Source organism: Panthera onca, chromosome A1 (genome assembly GCF_046562875.1).
Source record: "Panthera onca isolate mPanOnc1 chromosome A1, mPanOnc1 haplotype 2, whole genome shotgun sequence".
Taxonomy (NCBI): Eukaryota; Metazoa; Chordata; class Mammalia; order Carnivora; family Felidae; genus Panthera; species Panthera onca.
In genome coordinates this window covers 45,828,020-45,848,469 of record NC_138339.1, presented here as the reverse complement: position 1 = coordinate 45,848,469, position 20,450 = coordinate 45,828,020, and the positions used below count along the sequence as shown (strand labels likewise).

The 20,450-nt window shown below is 42.1% G+C and overlaps 1 protein-coding gene across 2 annotated transcripts in view; it reads right to left on the bottom strand.

Moving 5' to 3' along the window:
• Positions 1 to 20,450, bottom strand: part of GRIA1 (glutamate ionotropic receptor AMPA type subunit 1) — a 305,318-nt gene that overhangs the window by 124,202 nt on the left and 160,666 nt on the right. For both annotated transcript variants that reach the window (XM_060634778.3, XM_060634777.3), the window contains exons 4-5: positions 19,065 to 19,249; positions 13,928 to 13,981 (exon numbers count right to left, since the gene is read on the bottom strand). In XM_060634778.3, the coding sequence (XP_060490761.1) occupies positions 13,928 to 13,981; positions 19,065 to 19,249 (239 nt within the window). The remainder of the gene's footprint in view (positions 1 to 13,927; positions 13,982 to 19,064; positions 19,250 to 20,450) is intronic.

The window sequence follows — 20,450 nt, the reverse complement described above, 5'->3', positions numbered from 1 at the left end:
CTGTCATTTGAAAATGAAAAATGAAATAATTAGTCAACAGGCACCCCTAGATTTATTTTAAACATTTCCCAAGTTCTTATCCTGAGCCAGGCATTCTGTTAAATGCTTTATATAGATAATTTTATTTTATCCCTCAAACAACCCTGAGAGGTGAACATGCACAGGAGGCACCAGATGCTTATTTGCATAAATGAGTTGAGTGAGTATCCATCCCAATTTATGTTGAAGAGCTGTGGTTCAGAGACTTCTAGAAACTCCCCTGAGATCACACAGCAAGCAACAATTCAATCCATGGTCCACCCATAAAATCTGTCTTCTTTATCAGTACGTTGCATTTTCTTGCTGGTGAAGGAACACATGAGGTTGGCTTTAGGATGGTGTTTAGAGAATGTCCCAAAGAGGGGCAAAGGACCTCAGACAGTGTGGATGACACAGTGAATAGCCCTGAATAAGTGAGTGACCCTGCCAAAGACAGGCCTTCCAGGACAGCTTTCTATCTTAAAGGAATATCTGTGGGAGAACACTCTAGTTTTCTCTCCTTGACACCAACCTCTGAAGGTTGGTTAGATGTTTCCCAAGCCTCTGATTTACCTAAAGTCTATTAGTGCCCACCTACCCTACATCCAGACCAGGGGTCGGCAAATATTTTCTGTAAAGGGCCAGATTGTGAATATTTTTGTCTTTGCAGGCCATATGGTTTCTGCTGTAATTATTCAACTGTGCCATTATAGCATGAAAGCAGCCATAGACAATAGTAAATGAATGAGCATGGCTGTGTCCCAACAAAATGTATTTATGGACACTGTAATTTGAATTTCATATAATTTTCACAAGTCATGAAATATCATTCTTTTCATTTTTTTCCAATAATTTAAAAATGTAAAAACCATTCTTAGCTCATGAGCCAAAAAAAAAAAAAAAAAAAAAAATGAGGGGACAGCTGGATCTGACCCATAGACCACAGTTTCCTGATGCCTGAAGCAAAGATGTCAGAGATGAGACTTAACCCGTCATTGTACAGATGGGGAAAGTGAGGTGGGCGGGGCGGGGGCATGAGTGGCCTAAGGCTGTATGGTTGGCTAGGGGATTAGCTGGGGTTGGGATCTGACTCCTTTTATGTCACTGTAGGAGCAATACAATAATGACCAGCTGTTCGAATAGACTGGGAGTAAAAGTGCTCAATTAACTAAGGTAGTTAACTCAGGCATTCCTTCTATCTTATGTCAATTATAATTTTCAAAGGATTAGAAGGAAAAGGCATTTCAAATAATTATGATATCCTAAAGAGATGTTTAACACTATAACTACATTGGATATGCTTTCATGTAGCTGTGAAGATTTAGAAAATGGTTTAAGGATCATGAAGAGGCTCTGGGCTATCATTATGACTATTAATTATCACGTGTGGCTGGAAACAAAAGAACCGATTATGCGGCTTACTGGTTATTTAACCTCTCTGAGGCTCAGTTCTCTGGTCTTCAAAATGTAGCTATAATGGCACCTACAGCGTGGAATTGTTGTAAGATTTAAAAGAATACATTGAAGCACTTAGAACTGTGTCTGGCACATAGTAAGTGCTTAATGAACGTTAGCTGTTATCATCACCACATTCACCATCATCATTATCACAGCCTCAAAAGAAGTTAGGTGTTGTTAGAACTGCTTCAAAACCAGGCAGTGGGCCAGGCAAGACTCCTGAGAGAACAGGAGGCAGGTGTATGGGACCGCTGCTGGAGGAGGATCAAAAGCGGTATCTTCAAAGCCAGATTTCCTTTTTCTCTGGGATTCTTTCAAGGGGTCATGTCAAGCTGTTCAGCCTTCATCATCCAGCTTGTGTGGACGCCACACCCATCAGAAAGAGGAGGGGGCATCCAGCGTTGTTAAAGGGGCCAGCAAGAAGGTTTATTAAACAAGCCTGGACACCGGGAAGAGGGCTGCCTCGTCGCACCCCCCTTGAGATCTAGAAGAGGTAACATGGGAATAAATCGAAGAGCTTTTAGTTTATACTTAGAAGGGCACAAGTTGAACATGCCAAGTTTCCCCCACTTGTCAGATAGATTCTTAGATGACAGCTCCAGAGAGAGGATAGTTACAGGCAAGTGCAGTTTGAAAAGTCTTGTTACATTAGAAATGCCTGAAAAGTGGGGATAATCAACCTGAGAAATAATGGAAAACTGAGAGGGTAAGTGGAGGATGTACTGAAATCCCAGAAGGGCTGTCACGGGGACGAGGTGGGGGATTTGTTCTCTGAGACTCTGGAAAGCAAGCCGGCACCTACGAATAGGCAGAAGTCGGGGCAGGCAGACTTCGGCTAAGATACAATGACAACTGCCATAGTGTCTAGGATGTATCCAGCCTACCACGTAGGGGGCAGCGTTCTAAGGGCTTTATTTGTATTATCTCATTTAATCCTCACAACAACCTTGTGAAGCAAGTACTATTATCATTCCCATCTTGCAAGTCAGGAAACAGGCTTAAATGAACGGAGTAGTATCTGCCCAATATAGCACAGCTAGTGAGGGGCGGAGACCACAGTCACAGCAAGTGACAAGACTCGAGTTTGTTTTCCAAGCACTGTACATTCGGCCTCCTAACCACTAGTACTGTCACTCTGACTCATTCACCTCCTGTCCTGCAAGGAAGCACCTGGAATGGCCTGTATCTTTAAACTAGGAAGGAATTAGCAGGTTTCCAGGAGACCAAGACATGTGCCTCCAGCTCCTTTAATATGCACTGCTATTTGGAATGTGAACCACGTCTCTTTGTTTCTCTCTGAGGCCTGTCCTGTCTCTCTGTCTGAGACTGCGGTCTTCCTTCTGACCTGCACTAAGAGACTGTGGGGCTCCCAGGAGGCAGGGGCCTTGGTCCTTACTCTATTCGCAGCAAGCACCTGGAGCATGAGGACTGCCTAATTCACACTGAGGAATCCAGGAAGAAAGAGCAAATATCTTTGTTCACCATTTTCATGATTCTTATATGAATCTCAGCTTTTGTCCTTTGGACCAAAGAGGGCTTTTCATGGACTTTTTCCATGTAGTATACATATGTATTCTGAACTAGGTCATAAATAAGAATTGTCAGGAAGACAGTTTTAGGGACAACCACAGAAATTCTGTCTTTGAACCTCAGGAGTTGCTTGCCCTTGGGCAATGGTCTCAACCTCTCCCAGCAGTAGTTTATTGATCTGCAGTAGAAGGGCATTGTCTAGACCCATGGTCATTCAAATTGTGTTCCCAGGTTGCAGGCCTCTTGGCCTGGGTGGAGGGGGGGGGGGGAGGCAGAAGAATGGGGTCGTAGATCTCCACCTTCCCTCTACCACCAAAGCAGCTCTGTTTTTTATCTGTTTTACATGCTGGGGTTCTTCCCAAGATTTCATTTGAAAATAGAGCTTTTAACTAAAAAGTTTGGAAACTTCTGAGCCAGTTGATTTCTCCTAAGGGAGTAAGTTGATTTTTCTCTTAAGAGCTCTTCCAGCTTTGATCTATAATTCTGTGATCACATAGGTGTGTGCACATGAATATGGATATATGTGAAGTCATAGAATATTCCTGAGCTGAGGACTCAGTTGTGTCCTCAAATCACCATGTCTCTGCATAAGGCCGTCACATTTTCCTATTTCAGTCACTTTAACGAACCAAAACTTTAATGTGTCTTCACCATACATAATCCCTGGTAACATGCACGCATATCTGCTTCCTGCGATGTCAATAAGACATTGTGCTGTGTTCAAATCAGCTAAAATACTGTCTATATTGGAAAAAAAAATAAACCCACTAGTGTTAACTGACCCAAGTGCATTTGAAACCAGGGAGGCAGGTACCCGTACGTTCGGATATCTGCCAATGCACAAATAGACCTATTTCCCAGGCAGGTGTCCATTGTTGACAAAGCATTGTCAAAGTCAAGTCCTCACAGACCAACTTCTCTCAGTCCAGGGGTTTAGGATAAAATGCTTCCACTTTGTGGCAGAAGGTCAGGGGCCCCCAGGCTGGGCTGCTGATGTATGGGTGAAGCCGTGTATCCTCAGACCTGGTACTGGTTAGAATGCCAGAACATCCTGTTATGTTACCTGTGTTCTAGCTGGCTGCAGTCAGAGGTGACAGCTGGCCAGGGCCACTTCAGAACAAGGGCCAAAGGTCCATACAAAATTCAGCTTAGTGTGAGGCCCGGAATTCTTGGCGGGCTTTAAACCAACATCTTCCTTTTATATTGATCACAGCCTTTCTGTCCAGGGACGATTAGGCAAAGACTGCAGAAATCCCACTTTTTGACAAAATGCCATCTTAAGCACTTATGAGGTCTCAATACAGTAGGTATCTATTGAATTCTTGGTGAAAAATGAATGAAAGGCCAAACATACAAGAAATTTGAAATCTACTGGGAATGGGGAAAGGAATATTCTAGTTGCTCATTCATGTTCTCCTTCATCTGTTAGTACTTGATACTGAAAAGCACATACTGGACAAAGGGGTGCAGCAGAAAATCACAGGTGTGATCCTTGCTTTCAGATTACTTAAGGTTTCATAAGAAAGGCCAATATTACCCAAGTAATTGTAGAGCAAAATATATGAACCAAAACCTGACCTTGGAGCTCAGGGAAGGCTTCTCAGTGGAAGCAATGAAGCCTGAAAGAGGAGGCTTTGGTTGGGTGAAAAGTGCAGGGAATAACCCTCTAAGGAGAAGATATGCATATTCCGAGGTTCAGATTCAGAGCCACAAAGGGCAGTGAATCAAAGGGAACATATGTCACACATCAGCCTGGATTGGAATCTCAGTTCTTTTATCTCCTAGCTTTGCGACTTCAGGCAAGCTATTTCACCTTTCTGTGCCTCGGGATCCTTCACTGCAAAAATATGGATCATTACAATATCTATGTCATATGACTGTGGTGAGGATAAACTACATTAACATATGTTAAATTCTTAGAATGATGCCTGGCACATAGTAAGTACTCACCTAGCCCCCTAGCTCATGGGGTTCCATGTTCCTTCCATTATATTCTCTGCTTTTCTGTCTTAAAAAGAGGTACAAGTAAGAAGTAAGGATTGAACCCTTCTAGTTACACATTACCCCAACCTCCTGCCATAATTGGTTTTGAGACATCTGTCCCTTCTGCTTCTAGGCTAGTGGAGGCATGCTCTGAAAGAGCAGTTGCCAACACTGCCTTGCATATCTGGAATAGTCTGTTAACTCAGCATGGAAAGGGCTGTTTCAAATCAGCCAAGGTGTTTGTAAGAGCAAAGGCTGCAAACACTGAGTGCTTGAGATTAACGAAGCAGTGTCCCCCTTATGCTGAAGGGAGCCCATGTGGCTTGGGAATTTTGTTTTCATGTCTCTGGACAGCAGAGAGAGGCAGGGAAGTTAGCACCATAATTTACACACCTGCAAAGGTCCTCTTGGCAATTATTCCTTTTGAAAACACTGTATCAAATCTTCAACAAATTGAGACCCTCAAAAACAAAGATATTTTGCAAGTGATAATGGATCAGTGGCAGAGTTGGGATGAGACCCCAGGCTTCTGCTACACTCACGGTTCTAAAACTTGACACAAAGTAGCTCAGGTTCTAAAACTTGACACAAAGTAGCTCATTTTATCGTTATCTTGTGAGGTATGTATTCATATTCTCACCTACAGATGAGGAAACTGAGGTACAGAGAGGTGAAGGGATCAAGATCCCTCAGATCAAGATCACACAGCTAGTAAGTGGGTGAGCCAAAATTCAAACCCAGTTTCAGGGGGAAAGGAGTTTATTTCTCAGTTTTGCTCAATCATAGTACCAGGCCTAAGAGTTGCAAAGGTTTCCCTGATTTGGGAAGAGATTAGAACACCTAATCTTTAGAATTAGAGAGATCTGAGTTCAAATTCCAGCATTAGCCACATAACTTTGGAAAAGTTCCTTTGGCAACTGGAACCTCTTTTTTCTGACTCATAAAGTGGGAATACAATCCACCTTTCTTGGAGGGACACAGAAACTCTCAATGGTCTCTAGAGTGGATTATTCTAGACCATGAGGTATGAGTGTGAAGAGTAACAGACTAGGCCTTGCCTGATGGAATGCTTGGACCACATGGCAAATGAGGATCCTTTGGGATCTGGGATCAGAGGCCTCTGCAATGTCAGCCGTGATGATCATGAAGTACCCGTGTGTTCTCACTGTTACAAGAGAGTGAGGTGTAGGCAGCGGGAGGGAGTGAAGCCTGTAGGGAAGGGAAATGGGGAAGGTGCAGAAGGTCCCATCAGTGAAGAGAGACTCTGACAGGGACACAGGGGGGCAGGAAAGAATGCTTCTGAGTCTCTTTCTTGGTCTCCATGTTTCTTTCTCTTACACACCACACACACACGCACACACACTGTGGAAACTAAAAGACCACAGTGGGGTGAATAAAGCATAAACAACAGAGCAAATGATTCCTCCAAATCCCAGTCCAGCTCTGTTTTTAACTTCTCTGTGACCTCAAGCAGGTCACTTCCCTTCTCTGGGCCTAAAGTGCCATTTGTAAAATGAAGGGCTGGCTGAGATGAGCTCCTAGGGACCCTTCAGTCCTAGCTCTCTTGGACTCTTCAAACCAGGGCAAAGGCATGTTCTTCACAGGACCACTGGCTACACAGATCCACTGTCATCCTTCCCTGACACCCCGCAGCCTGCAGAAGCCTCTCTAGCCTCTGACTGCCATGCTCTGGCAGCTCAGGTGGCCATTTATGGGGCTTGCATTACTATCCCACATTGTGATTTTTCTCTCGCATTCTTTAGAACTTTCATTACATGTGCCAATCGAGGTGGAAGACAAGGCCTTGTTCCTTCCAGGACAAAAGTCAAGCTGCATGATTCCTCTTGTATGAGCAGCTTCTCATATGAGCCCAGCACAGTGCTAGGCTCGAGGACATGCTCTGTCCACATTCGATGATCAGTTGGACGTCTTTCAGAAGCATGTACTGTAAGAAGGTGTTGAGGGAACAGAGAGGTGTCCAAGCTGGAGGAGCAAACACAAAGATCAAGCAGGGTAGGCTCCCAAGCACATGAAGGCTGCTTCTACAGCCTTCTACAGGCTTCTACGGAAGGGCAGTAGACATGTTCTGCAAGGCTTCCAAGAGACGAGGTGGTGCCAGAAGTGCTGAGAGGGTAGCATAGGGCAGACTGGGCTCCCTTCAAGGAAGACTTCAGAAACTTCAGAGCCCTTTGCAAAGAGAAAGAGCTGCCTCGGGGCAGTGAGTTCCCCATCCCTGGGTGTTATTCAAGCAGGAACCAGATGGATGGGCTTCTGTTAGAGATATTGTAGAGGAGATTCTGGCCCTTTATGGGAAGTGGATTAAAAGCCCTCTTAGGCCCATCTTTAGCTACTCATTTGCATAGTCATAACTATGTTCAGATTTCCTTCTCTGCTTCTTTTAGCATTTTGCATTCAAGGATTTTGCCTGTAATGCATGTGATGTGTGGGTACAAACATTGTTTATTTCCTGAACAGTATTTCATTTCACTCATTCATTCATTTGGTCAATTTTTAAAGAACACCTGTTATATGCAGCTCACTTTGCCAGGCACTGGGAATTCATCAGTGAACGAGGTAGACATACTTTTTCTTCTAGGAGCTTAAAGATAAGCAGGGAGGAAGACCTTATATAGCTGTGAGATAGTTGTGGATGAGATTTAGTCTGGGAGAGGGTTGAGGCCCTTCAAAGATAGCCCATGGTCCCCAGATATTAAATGTCTTTTTGTATACACTGATGATGATGGTAATGATGGTGATGATGATGATTATAGTGGTAATTACAAATACTTACTGAGTGCATATTTGGGCTATATATTACTATACACACTTTATAACATATTGTCTTGCTTGATTGTCATAATACCAATGAGGAGGTAGATAATATCACACTATTCCCTCTTTTACAGATGAGGCAATGAAAGTTCAGAAAGGTTAGGTAACTTGGCTAATGTTACACAGCTAATAAATATAAAGCCAGAACTTAAAAGTAGAACTGTTTGACCTCAAATCACCCTTCCCAACCACTGTACCACCTGCCTAAACAGAGGCTGTGGAAACCAAATGTGACCAGGTGGGGCACTGAGACAGCAGGAAGAGAGAACCAAAGAAAGTGCATTAAGGTTGGCTGTCTAGAAAGCATAGTCAGATTTTTCAGCATAGGAGAACAAGGAGACTAAAGAACACTTCCTTCTCAGGACTGATAGCAGCACAGAGCTGGGAGCTTGGGTTAACCGCCCCACGGACCAAACCTTCCAACTCTAACACTTTACAGGAGTTAATATGCAATCACATGGAGGGAATGGTTGGCTGTGCTGATCCTCAAATATCCCACTAAGACCTGGGATGACCTGACCTCACTGTCTCTCCCTCAGCTTCCTTATGGACTAGAAATTATATTTAAAATGAAATTCCATCAGTGTATAATTAACAAGGTAGCCAATAGGAGCTTGAAAGCCTGAGTTTGACTTCCAGGTCTATTGTAGGCAAGATTTAAACTCAAGCCCTCTTGTCAAGAACCACCAGCCCCACCTTTGCTCCTTCCTTTCATTTCCCACCCTCAGCAGCCACACTGCATGGTACTAAGCACATGTACGTCAGAGCTCTTTGGTCCTGGAGGGGAAGCCCAGCTCCATCACTTTATAAACTTTGTGACTTTTGAAAATTCCCTGCTCTTTCTGAACCTCAGATTCTTCATCTAAAAATGGGGATAATATTATCAAGACCATGGTAAGGGTTTAGTCAATAACACATGTAAGTATTTCTCATAGCGCCTGGAGTGCAGTGATTCAATGGATTATAGTAGTTATTGCCAGTGTATTCATCAGGGGTTTTAGGAATTCTGGGTCAGTGGCTCCCAGTGGGTTGGCATCAGGCTAGCCTGGTTGTCCTATTCTTATTCCCATCTTACTAGGTTTTTGTCAGATTCCTGACAGCCAGACAGACTCCATGGACTAGGTCCCTGCCTTCCTCCTCTGCAGCTCAGTCACATAATATATCTGAGCCTCAGTTCCCACATCTGTAAAATGTGGATGATAAATTCTACCTTGCTTACTCTACAGGAGTATTGTAACATTCAAGAGCCAGCAGTGTGATTCATAAGAAAATTTCACATAAACCATAACAGGTTGAAAATGGGAGGAATTGCTGTTACTGTTATTAACCCCCCAGGAGGTACCATATGGTCCATATTGAAAGAGAATCAACACCTTCAATGTTTCTCAAACTGGAGTCTGCTGGACCCTTCGTAAATTCTCAGAGGCCTGCTAGTTCTCTATAAGCATTTTAAAATGTACTGTTTTGTTTCAATGAAACTCTAATCATCAATATTAATAATTTTGCAATTTGTCCCATGTTGTGAGTACTCGTTTTTACAATTCCAGTGATACCGAAACATTTATGTATTTGCTCAATGTTTCCCAAACTGGCTCTGCAGATGCATTGCAGGAGTCCACAGGCCCTCTGTTTTGAGAAATGCTAGTTTGGTCTAAGATTTGTTGCTGATGTGTCACAAAGGCAAAAGTTGTAACTCAGGAGGGCCCTGACAGGTAGATGTCTGCTTTGACCACAGTGTCAGAGCAGCGAATGAACATGGAGTCAGTACTGGGGTTTGGAGGAGGACAGACAGCCAGACTGGATAGCCTGGCTCTTTGGAGGGCTCCAGGGCCTAGGTGTTTCTTTAAGAAATAATGGCATAGCTCTCCAATTTCTGCAAGGTTCAAGTACACTTTATGGACATACCACTGCTCTAGAAATATAAATACACATCTATCCTATCATATATAAAATATGAATACATAAGCATATATGTATGTGCGTATGTCTGTGTGTGTGTATGTCTGTGTGTGTGTGTGTATACACACACACACACACAAACATACACCCAATAAGTGACATACAGTTGGGCAGATTTAGTATATGTGGTAAGAATCTCCCACCTATGTAGAACATGTTCAACTTTCCAAAACATGGTTACATTCTGCATCATCTTTGATCTCTCCAATGACACTATAGTGTGCAGATCAGGAACTATCATTCCCATCTGACGGGTCAGGAAACTGATGGCTGGAGAGTTACCCAAGATCACAGAGCCAGCTAATGGTGGTGTCTGGACAAAAAGCGGGGGTTGGGGGGTGGAAGGTTCATGCTATTTTTTTTTAACTCCGTGTACATAAAGCTCTCCTCTCTAACCACAGTCTCCTTCCTTCCTCTCTTCCAGCAGCCCCCCAAAGCTGGCTATTTGAATCCCTCCAAAGTGATCTGTTAGAAAAATGCTGTTGGCTGCTTTAAAGCCCATGCATTCCATTTCTCTTGTGCAGAGAGAACTGTGAAATAAAAGTGTAGCTCCCTCCTTTTGTTAAACCTTTCAAAAGCGTCCTTGGTTTCTAACTCTATAATTACACCCTAATCACAAACACTCTGAAGGAGGGGGTCAGTTCCATACAGCAGCAGGCTAATTATGTGGCGGAATTTCTAAAAATTATCATCTTATAAATTGCGTTATTTCTCTGAAGGAGGAAGAAAAACACACACCACATACTCGCCTATGTTTCGAACTGAATTAATTAGTAATTTGAAGCCTAATTATCAACTAATCTATTGGAACATGTAAGTCTTTTGTATTTGGATGGTATATGCAATTTGCATCCTATTAGCTGGCAGTTGTAAGGATCTGAGAGCTCATTAGGTCAGAAGAAGAAGAATCCAGATCAGAAGGATACAGAAACCAAAGGGGCTGACTTGGTGATGCTGTGACCAAGGGGTCACTTGGCAACAGATGGAGGCTGGCAACTTAATTATCTGGGGTCTTTCGGTGGCTCTGAGGCCACTGATATGTAATTTCTACCTTACCCCAGAGAGGTGATTATGCATGCCCGCACCACTGTTCTGTGTATTCTCAAGCAGCAGGGTGCCTGCACCTTGTGTACTGAGAGGCATCCTGGAGTAGTGCATAAGGCTTTGGATGCTGCTGGCTAACCTTGGTGGTAGGCCTAGCTATATTCCTGGCCCGCTGTGTGCCCCTGGCCATGCCACCTTGCTGGTTCTGTTTCTCTCCGAGCAAATGAGCTTTAGATGGCAATGACTTCCAAAGTCCCTTCTAGCCCTAAGGATCTGCGATTCGAGGGATGTCAAGGGTTTGCTTCATTACAAAGTCAGAAATTCCATCCTTGGAAATATCTTTTTTAGGGTGAGACTCTTGGTTCCTTAAAAGTCTCTAGACAGCCCACCCCCATTTAAAATGCAAATACCTCTGAGAAAAGTAGCATATTTAGCTATTAATGTCTGGGTCTAAATTAACCTATTTCAATAAGCCCTTCTTATTTCCAGTCCTGTGTCTGAAATATTGGAGCAGCCAAGGCAAGGGAGTTTTGAAGGGAAAGAAGGTTTAGGCAGGGACCTGTTTGAAAATGGAGATCAGGTCAGGAAGAATAAAAGGGGCACCTGGGTGGATCAGTTGGTTAATTGTCTGGCTCTTGATTTCAGCTCAGGTCATGATTTCATGGTTCATGACTTTGAGCCCTGCATCAGGCTCTGTGCTGACAGTGCAGAGCCTGCTTGAAATTCTCTCTCTCTTTCTCTTTCTGCCCCTACCCCACCTGCACTCTCTCTCAAAAATAAACAAGTAGACATTTTTAAAACAAACAAACAAACAAACAAACAAAAAAGAATAGCAGAACTGAAGGCTCAGGCAGGATACTGTGGCACCGTTTTTAGATTCTGCAATTTTGCCCTTTACCTACAGCCAGACCCTGTGCCATTGTTCTACTAATGACCTTTGTTCCAGAAATAACTAGAAAATAGCAATCTTTTGTACCATTAATAATTAATAGTACTCACAGAAATGATACAAAATAATGTGCCTAAAACTAACATGATACACTTTGTTATAGACAAAAAGTTAAAAATCACATCTTAATAGAAACAGAAAATTACAAAGACAAGCCGGGATAATAAGCGAACTTTGTAGAAAAAAAACTACATTGGGGAAAACAGATAATTGCTCATACTGTCACATGGCAAAACGTGTTATTCATTAAAATATTTTAATCAGTATAAAAACTTATTATTGACTTGATGGGAAATATATCCACTTTGGAAAATAATTTTTGGAGTTTCTCAAGATGTTAAACAGAGTTACTATATAACCCAGCAATTCCACTCCTGGGTATACGCTCAAGGGAAAAACTTGTACCTTATTCATAATTCAAATTCATAATTCACAAAGCTATGGCATTATTCATAATAATAAAAAGTGAAATAATAAAAAGTGAAAAACATCCAAATGTTTAGCAACAAATGAATGGATAAACAAAATGCAATATATCCACATAACAGAATATTATTTGGCAATGAACAGGAGTGAAGTATCGTATGTGCTACAATATGGATGAACTTTGAAGTCATTATGCTAAGTGAAAGAAGCATGTCACAAAAGACCAAATACTGTATGATTCCATTTCTATGCAATGTCCAGAATATGCAAATACTTAAAAAGTAGATTGCTAGTTGGCTAGGGCTGGGAGATTTGGAGGGCAATGGGGAGCAAGTGCTAATTGGTATAGGGTTTCTTTTTTGGGATGATGAAAAAGTTTTTTTTTTTTTTTTAACATTTATTTATTTTTTTGAGACAGAGAGAGACAGAGCATGAACGGGGGAGGGTCAGAGAGAGAGGGAGACACAGAATCCAAAACAGGCTCCAGGCTCCGAGCTGTCAGCACAGAGCCTGATGTGGGGCTCGAACTCACAGACCGTGAGATCGTGACCTGAGCCGAAGTTGGACGTTCAACCGACTGAGCCACCCAGGTGCCCCTGATGAAAAAGTTTTAAATTTAGATTTGGGTGAAAAGTTTTAAAGTTAGATCTATAATTCTGTGAATATACTAAAAAGCGATGAATTATATACTTTACATGGACACATAGTATGGTATATGAATTACATCTTCTTAAAGCTCTTTCAAAAATGGGACCGGGGCACCTGGGTGCCTCAGTCAGTTAAGCGGCTGACTTCAGCTCAGGTCATGATCTCACAGTTCGTGAGTTCGAGCCCCGTGTCAGGCTCTGTGCTGGCAGCTCGGAGACTGGAGCCTGCTTCGGATTCTGTGTCTCCCTCTCTCTCTGACCCTCCCCTGCTTATGCTCTGTCTCTGTCTCAAAAATAATTAAAAAAAAAAAACATTTAAAAAAATAAAATAAAAAATGGGACTAAAAGCAAAATGAAATTATGTTTGGTTTTGGATAAAATTCCAGAAGAATCAAACTTCATAATAAAGAAAAAAGGTGTATGGTCAAAACATGACCTAGGAAGAATAGAATTGCCAGAAATCATGGCCACAAAAGAAAACTCATAATGGCATGTTGTTATTAAGTAAAATTTAGTATGAATAAAAATTATTTGATGAATCAAATCTTCATAACATTGAAAATAATCGTGCCCAATAAAAACTTCAAATATATTAAAATGAAAACATTTCTTAAAAAGACAGGGTTAATCTATACCACCTAGAAAAGGGAATAAAAAAATGAAATTGACATAATATCATTCATGTTGGAAAACTGCTTCTAGTTAAAGATTTGTCAATAGTAGTATAATTGTGATTTTAATGTTTATTTATAAACAGTAAAACTGTCACTGGTGTCAAAATAAAGGATCAAAAACAGTGGGGTGGAAGCATCTTGTATCATTCAAAGATGTGGTGGTTTTGTCCTTATTGTCAAGGGGCAGAGCTCATTAAATCTGCAATTGTGATGACTGTCTCTTCCAAGGAAGGTTAGAGGTTTACCAATAGTGTGTGGATGTGGAGGGGAAAAGGTAAACTTAGTATTGCAGCTCTGAATTGCCCTCTCCAATCATGCAGTTCCCATCATCTGGGGATCACAGAAGCAAGCTAGGGCCCAAATGTGCAAAGACATATAAGCTGAGAGCCTGAGTATACTGTACTCACCAGATTTGCAAGGATGTAGTGGTAGCCGATGCCATTCTTCTCCAGCTTGATAATCTACGAAACAGCAGGAAGGGATTCATCAATCAGATTAGCAATTAATGCTACAGCAATAATAATAGCGGCTAACATTAATTGAATGCTTACAATGTACTGAAACTACAATATCACAAACATCCAATGATGGTGGCATTATTGATATACTCGTTTTACAGATGAAGAATTGAGGCATAGAGAGGTTAAATAAATTCCCTAAGGCTACCCAGCTATTAAGCGGCAGATGCAGAATACAAAATCAGCTTTGTCTGATACCAGTGGTGGGGCAGTGTTATTATAACCCCCCAAATTCAGACGAAATGCTCATTTCACTTCTTCTTCCATAAAGCCTTTCCCTAGATGGAGGTTATTTTCTTGTAAGAATCTTATGCTGTGTTGAATTTCCCGTCACTGTCATGACAATATCTGCTCCTTGGATGGACAGATGGGTGTAGGTGGATGGTCAGATGAATAGGTTCTTGACCTTGAACTCCTTGCATGAACCATATTCAGATCCCAGTCCCTTCTTTCCCTGAATATTATGCCTTCTTCCCTAAACCAGTTGAGGACCCAGACATTAACTGACCACTCAACCTGGAAGCTGGAAGGGAATGTCAGGGTCATCTGGTCTAATCTTTGACTATACAGAGTGTAAGTTAGACCTAGAAAGGGGAAATTATTTGCCCAGATCCTGTAGTAGTCAGGTAGTTGTGTTAGGATAGGAACCTGACTGTTGTGAGTCTTTGTACAAACACCTGATTGTGGTTAATCGTTAAGAGCCAGGGTCCCCCCCAAACCCTTCCATCCTGAATGTGCAAACTATTTGTAATCATGGTGGTGGTGGTGGGGAATTTTTGTGGAAAGAATTATCCAGAGGTTTTCTCGGGCAGCCAGACATACTACCCAGTGAGGGATAGCTAAGACCAGGTCTTGGTTTAGCCCGAGCTCAGCCTGCAAGTTAACTTGATCTATTTCTTTATTTTTTAATCACGAAATTGGGGTTAGAACATTCTGCTCAGTTCCTCTCCTGCACTGTTACAAGAAGGCATAAAACATATGAGAAGCACTTGGGCTTCTTGTCTAACTGAATAAATTTTCAAGGTTATTAAAATCCACATTCAGACATCTACTTAATTGGATGTATGTGCATAGCGGCTCACATATTTTTTTTTATGTTGGGAATAATTAAATGCAAGCACACACAATGAATGCTCTGAAACAGTAGATAGATTGTGAAATTCCAGACCATGGAGCTCAAATACTATTGGGATGATAGTTTTATTAATAATTTTTCATTACTTTTCCATCTTCTTGTCAAACGGTTTGCTACCCTTTCAACAATAAGATGCCTTCATCAAAAACCTGTTCAGCTTCTAGTAAACACAAAACAGGCAAATAAAAGATATTTGACAGCCTACCACATTTAGGCATTGGATAAGAATAGCCTCTGCAAGATGAAATTACCAACTGAAACATAAGCAACAGATGATAATTGATGACTACTGATTGATAAAAATTAGTAATTTCATATGGTTCAACATATTGCCAACCTTTCCACCCATTTATTCACCTACCTACCCACTGCTCTATCTTCTCTCCTTTCCTGCCTTCCTTTCACAAACATTTATTAAATGCTTACTATGTACCAAGCACTGCGCTGCAGACAGCGTGGGAAGTGAGTCACACTTGGTACTTGCCCTTCTGGAGGTCCCACTTTACTGGAAGGAAACCCACAGTAAATAGATGAAGAGGTGAATGCCCCCAGCTTACAAACTGAAGCAGGTGTTATGAGGGTAATGTATAATTTCACTTGGAGCCCATAGCCTTGCTGACCCCATTCTTTCAAAGCTCATTTCCACTGTATTGCCTTAATTCATAATCTTTGTGTCTGGAATGTCCTTTCCCATTCTCTCTGATTATTCATCACCTTTATGGCTGAGCTCTAATCCCAGCTACTCTGTATAACCTTCTCTGATTAATTAATCCAACCAAGAGATATTTATTGAACATGGACGATATGCCAAGCACTATGCTATGTGCGGGGGCCAACCTATGAATACGAGAGGCAAGGTCCTCGTGCCCTCAAGAAGCTGAGCTGATGTTTTAGTAGGGATACAGATGGTAAATATGTAAACAGATAAGTGAACAAGATTTCAGCACGTTAGAAGCACTACAAAGACAGTAAAACAGGGTGATGTGATGGATGGCCTAATCCTGGTGTCTCTCATCTCTAACTCATCCTGAACTTAATGATTGCACTATATAATTTGGTGTCTAATATATTGAAAAAGCATTATATTCTAATAACCCAATTCCTTGCTCACAAACCTTCTCTGATTCTTGACTGTCTACAGAATAAACCCCAAACTCCTTAGAATGCTTTCCAAAGATAGTCACGATCGTGTGTTCATCCTTCTGTCACTGTCTCCCGGTAGGCACTCAGCATCCTTCACCTGGCTTATTAAATCATCCCTGCAACCTCAGCCCTCACATGCCCTCTGGGCCTCCCTATATGCCCTCCTTTCCAACTTAATGGCTTTTATCCAGCCAATGTCTACCTATAAATATTCAGACCTATCTCACATTTGGGATCTTTCCTTAGAGCCTTCATTAATTCCCTCTTCTTTCCGTGTACTCAAAAAAATATTTATTGACTACCTACAACATACCAAGCACCGTTCAAGGCACCATGGATACCACAAGGAAGAAAATGAAACAAAAATCCTTGCCCTCCTAATGCTGATATTCTAGTTGGGGGCCTGGAGACAGATAGGCAATTCCCCACCTGGAATTTAGAATCACTATCTCCCTCTTTAGGTTAGGCAGGACGTTTGTATTGGACCGAAAAGATCCCAATTCGAATGCTCAATGCCAAGCTGTCAGACTGCCAGCCGTTATTAGTTGCAAGCTTGAGACTCACCATTGTCACTAACTAGCTGTCTGAACCCAAGGCAAATCAACCAATGTGACCATTAGTTATCCCATCTGTAAAATGTGAATGCATGCAGTAAACCGAATGATCTGTAAGATCCTTTCAGCTCTTTGGTCTTGCTTTTTCAGAACAGAAGAATCTAACGGTTGAGTTAATATACCATACCCTAAAATGCCCACATAAACAAGTCACTTCCTTACAAAACAAGTTTGTCTTTTGACACGGGAGGTAGTTATAAACAGCAGAGGCTGAAACATAATATTTTGGGGAAAGTTGGGTCTTATAACCAGACTGAGATGGGTTTGACTCCCCACTTTTCTTATATGCTAGCTGTGAAATCCCAGGCAAGTATAGTCCCTTGTTTCTTCATTTAGAAAATAGAGGAACTGATAGAAGCAGTTTTATAGAGTTGATATGAGGATGAGGTGGCATTATGCATGGAAAGGGCTTGGCATGGTGTCTGGAATGTGGCAAGTGCTCAGAAAATAGTGGCACCAGCTATTGTCTTTATAACAACAGAGGACAAGTTATCAGTCTATTAAGAATACCTAATTAACATTCAGCACTTCTCCCAACTCCTATTTCTCCAATCTTTTTATCAGCTTTGTAGAACAGGGGCCATCATCCTCTTTTACAGATGAGGACACTTATGCCCAAAGAGGGAAATGACTCAAGAAGGCAGTACTAGCTAGTGCTATAAAAAGCAAAAGTAGGGAAATGCTTACATATGTCACTCTTTGTGGGGCAGGCTCTGTTCTAGGTATTTTACATGACTAGATTCTTTTCACTCTCACAGGAGCCCTCTGAAGGAAGCTGTAATTATTATTGTGCCCATTTCACAGATCAGGAATCCAAGGCATGGATGAAAAACCTGGCCCAAGACCCCATTGCTAGTAAATACTAGAGCTGGGTTCTATCTCCAAGCCACTCTGTCTCCAGGGTCTCTCGGCTTAACCATTTTCCTATACTGATTCATTTAACCAGCTTTCAAATCCCTTGACTCCAACCTGGGGAACTCCCATCTCATGGAAACAATTTTTGCTGGCTTCTCTTTCCAAGAGGGGAGGCCAGATCCACCCTTTGTAGAGCAGACTACATAATTAATGCCTTAAACAATCCCCGAGTTTTAAAATCTCCTCTGTTCTGTTGCTGAGGCCTCTGAGTGATTGCTGAGCTGGCAGCAAGACTCCTGGTGGGAGTCCCAGGGTCTTGAAAGGCCATCAACAAGCTCTGTCATATTGTCAAGTACCTAAAACTATTATCTTTATCTACTTTCTTGCTATCTCACCTGCATACACTGGTGTCATTCAAAAAGATAAGAGACTGACACAGAGGCCTGTTACTTGTACAGTGGGTACATGCTCCAGCTCTGATGATGGTGAGAACCATGGTTTAGAGACCTCTGGCTAAAAGCGGTTGAAGTTACAGTGCCCTTTCCCAGAATGTACCATCAATAGACTTCTCAGACACATGAGTGTGTTCAAGGAAACAGGAAGAAGAGAAGTGCTTCCTGCTGCTTTGGACTCCTAAGACAGGTCAGTGGGCCAAATGAATGAGATGCTGATGGCTAGACCATGGAGTGACAGAATCCAGAGCTAAACCCAGGAATCTGGCTCTCCAGGCTGTGTTCCCCATGTTCACGAGACCTAAAGTGCAACGTAATCTCCCTTCTACCATAAAGGGAAACAAGGGGGTAAGTTTTTGGTCAACTGATCTGAGAACAACTTGAAGGCCTACTGTCAAGTCTCTCATTGTCTGTGCTATTTCATAAAAATTCAGAATGAGGGGCGCTTGGGTGGCTCAGTCGGTTAAGCCTCTGACTTCCACTCAGGTCGTGATCTAGCTGTTCATGAGTTCAAGCTCCGTGTCGGGTTCTGTGCTGACAGCTCAGAGCCTGGAGCCTGCTTCCGATTCTATGTCTCTCTCCCTCTCTCTCTCTGCCCTTTCCCCACTCACACACACACACACACACACACTCTCTCTCTCTCAAAAAAATAAACACTAAAAATTTTTTAAAAAATTCAGAATTAAAATTTATAAATTATGGAATACGAGGAAGTCACCTATCTCATCTAATCAAGAGCTCTCTTTGTCACATTCAAGCAGAAGGCCATCCAGCCCATTCTTAAACCATTGCCCTCACCCACTCTGAGCCTTTGCTCCTCTTACTACCTGGCCCAAGATAGCGTTGAGACGTTCTGATTCACAGTCCACCACCACCAGCCGCTCCTTTTTCTTTTCCAGGTCCTGAAAGAGCATCCGGTATCCCTCCTCTGTGGTTGTCAAAATGTTGACCGCTGTCACCTGCCAGTTCTTCTCAGCAGCTGTGTCCAGTACTTTCTGCAGGACGGACAAACCTGGAAATTGGGTAAGACAAGAGAAGTGGCAATCAGGATACACAGGTACCACCCCGCCTCCACTCAGCACCCACCTCCCTTGTCTCCCCCAACCTGACTCGTCCACCAAGCTCAGCTCCAGCTTTCTCTCACTGTGCAAGTCTGAGCTCACTGAAGGCAGGCAGTGGGTCTCTTTTGTGCTTCTGTTTCCAGAACTTAGCAGTCAGTGTGATTAAAATAGAACCCAGGGCTCAAATCCTCATGCTACATACAATATGCTGGTTAAATGGCCTCGCACAGACTACCTCGCTTCTTCAAACTTTAGTTTTTTTTAAGGGCAAAATGGTGATGTTAAAAATTCCTACCTCAGTGTCATCATGAGTGTTAAATGAAAATGTCTGATACATGGCAAGGATTTTAGAAATATTAATTATTATTGGGCATTTAGTAGCTGCTTATTAAATGTGCCAACCCAGTATCCAAATAGGCACCTAATAACTGTAAATTCATGAATGTTTGATATGTATCAATACCTAATACTTTGCCTTTTACATAGTAGGTATTCAATCAGTGGGTACTGAATTAAATTATTCTCTTCTGATTTATAGTTAAAGGACAGAGGAGCCTGTTACTCAATGCTACTTTGTTTCACCTTTAAGACATAAATGGTGTCTTAGTTTAGTACTGCTGCTGTAACAAATCACCTCAAACTCAGTGGTTTAAAACAACACACATTTATCATCTTATATTGACACAGGTCAGTTTGAAGTGAATCTTCTTGAGCTAAAATCAAGGTGTGGATGGGGCTGCATTTGCGTTCTGGAGGTTCTATGGGAGAACATTTTCTCACCTTTCCAACTTCTAGAGGCTGCTCGCATTCCTTGGTTTATGGCCCCTTCCGACTTCAAAACCAGCAGTGACTGGTCAAGCCTGTCACACATCACCCTCTGACACTGACTCTCCTGCCTCCACCTTCCCCATTTGAGAGCCCCTGTGATTATACTAGGCCCACATGAATAATACAAGATAATCTCTCTGAGGTCAGTGGATGAACAACATATATCCCATCTGTAACCTTAATCCCTCTTGCCATCTAATAGAACATATTTAAGGTTCCCCAAATTCTCAGAGTATAGGCATCTTTGGAGGGGAAGATGGAAGTCAATTTCTTGCCTACTTTAGATGGTTATTTCACTCTTGCATTACTCCTCAGTCTTTTGTG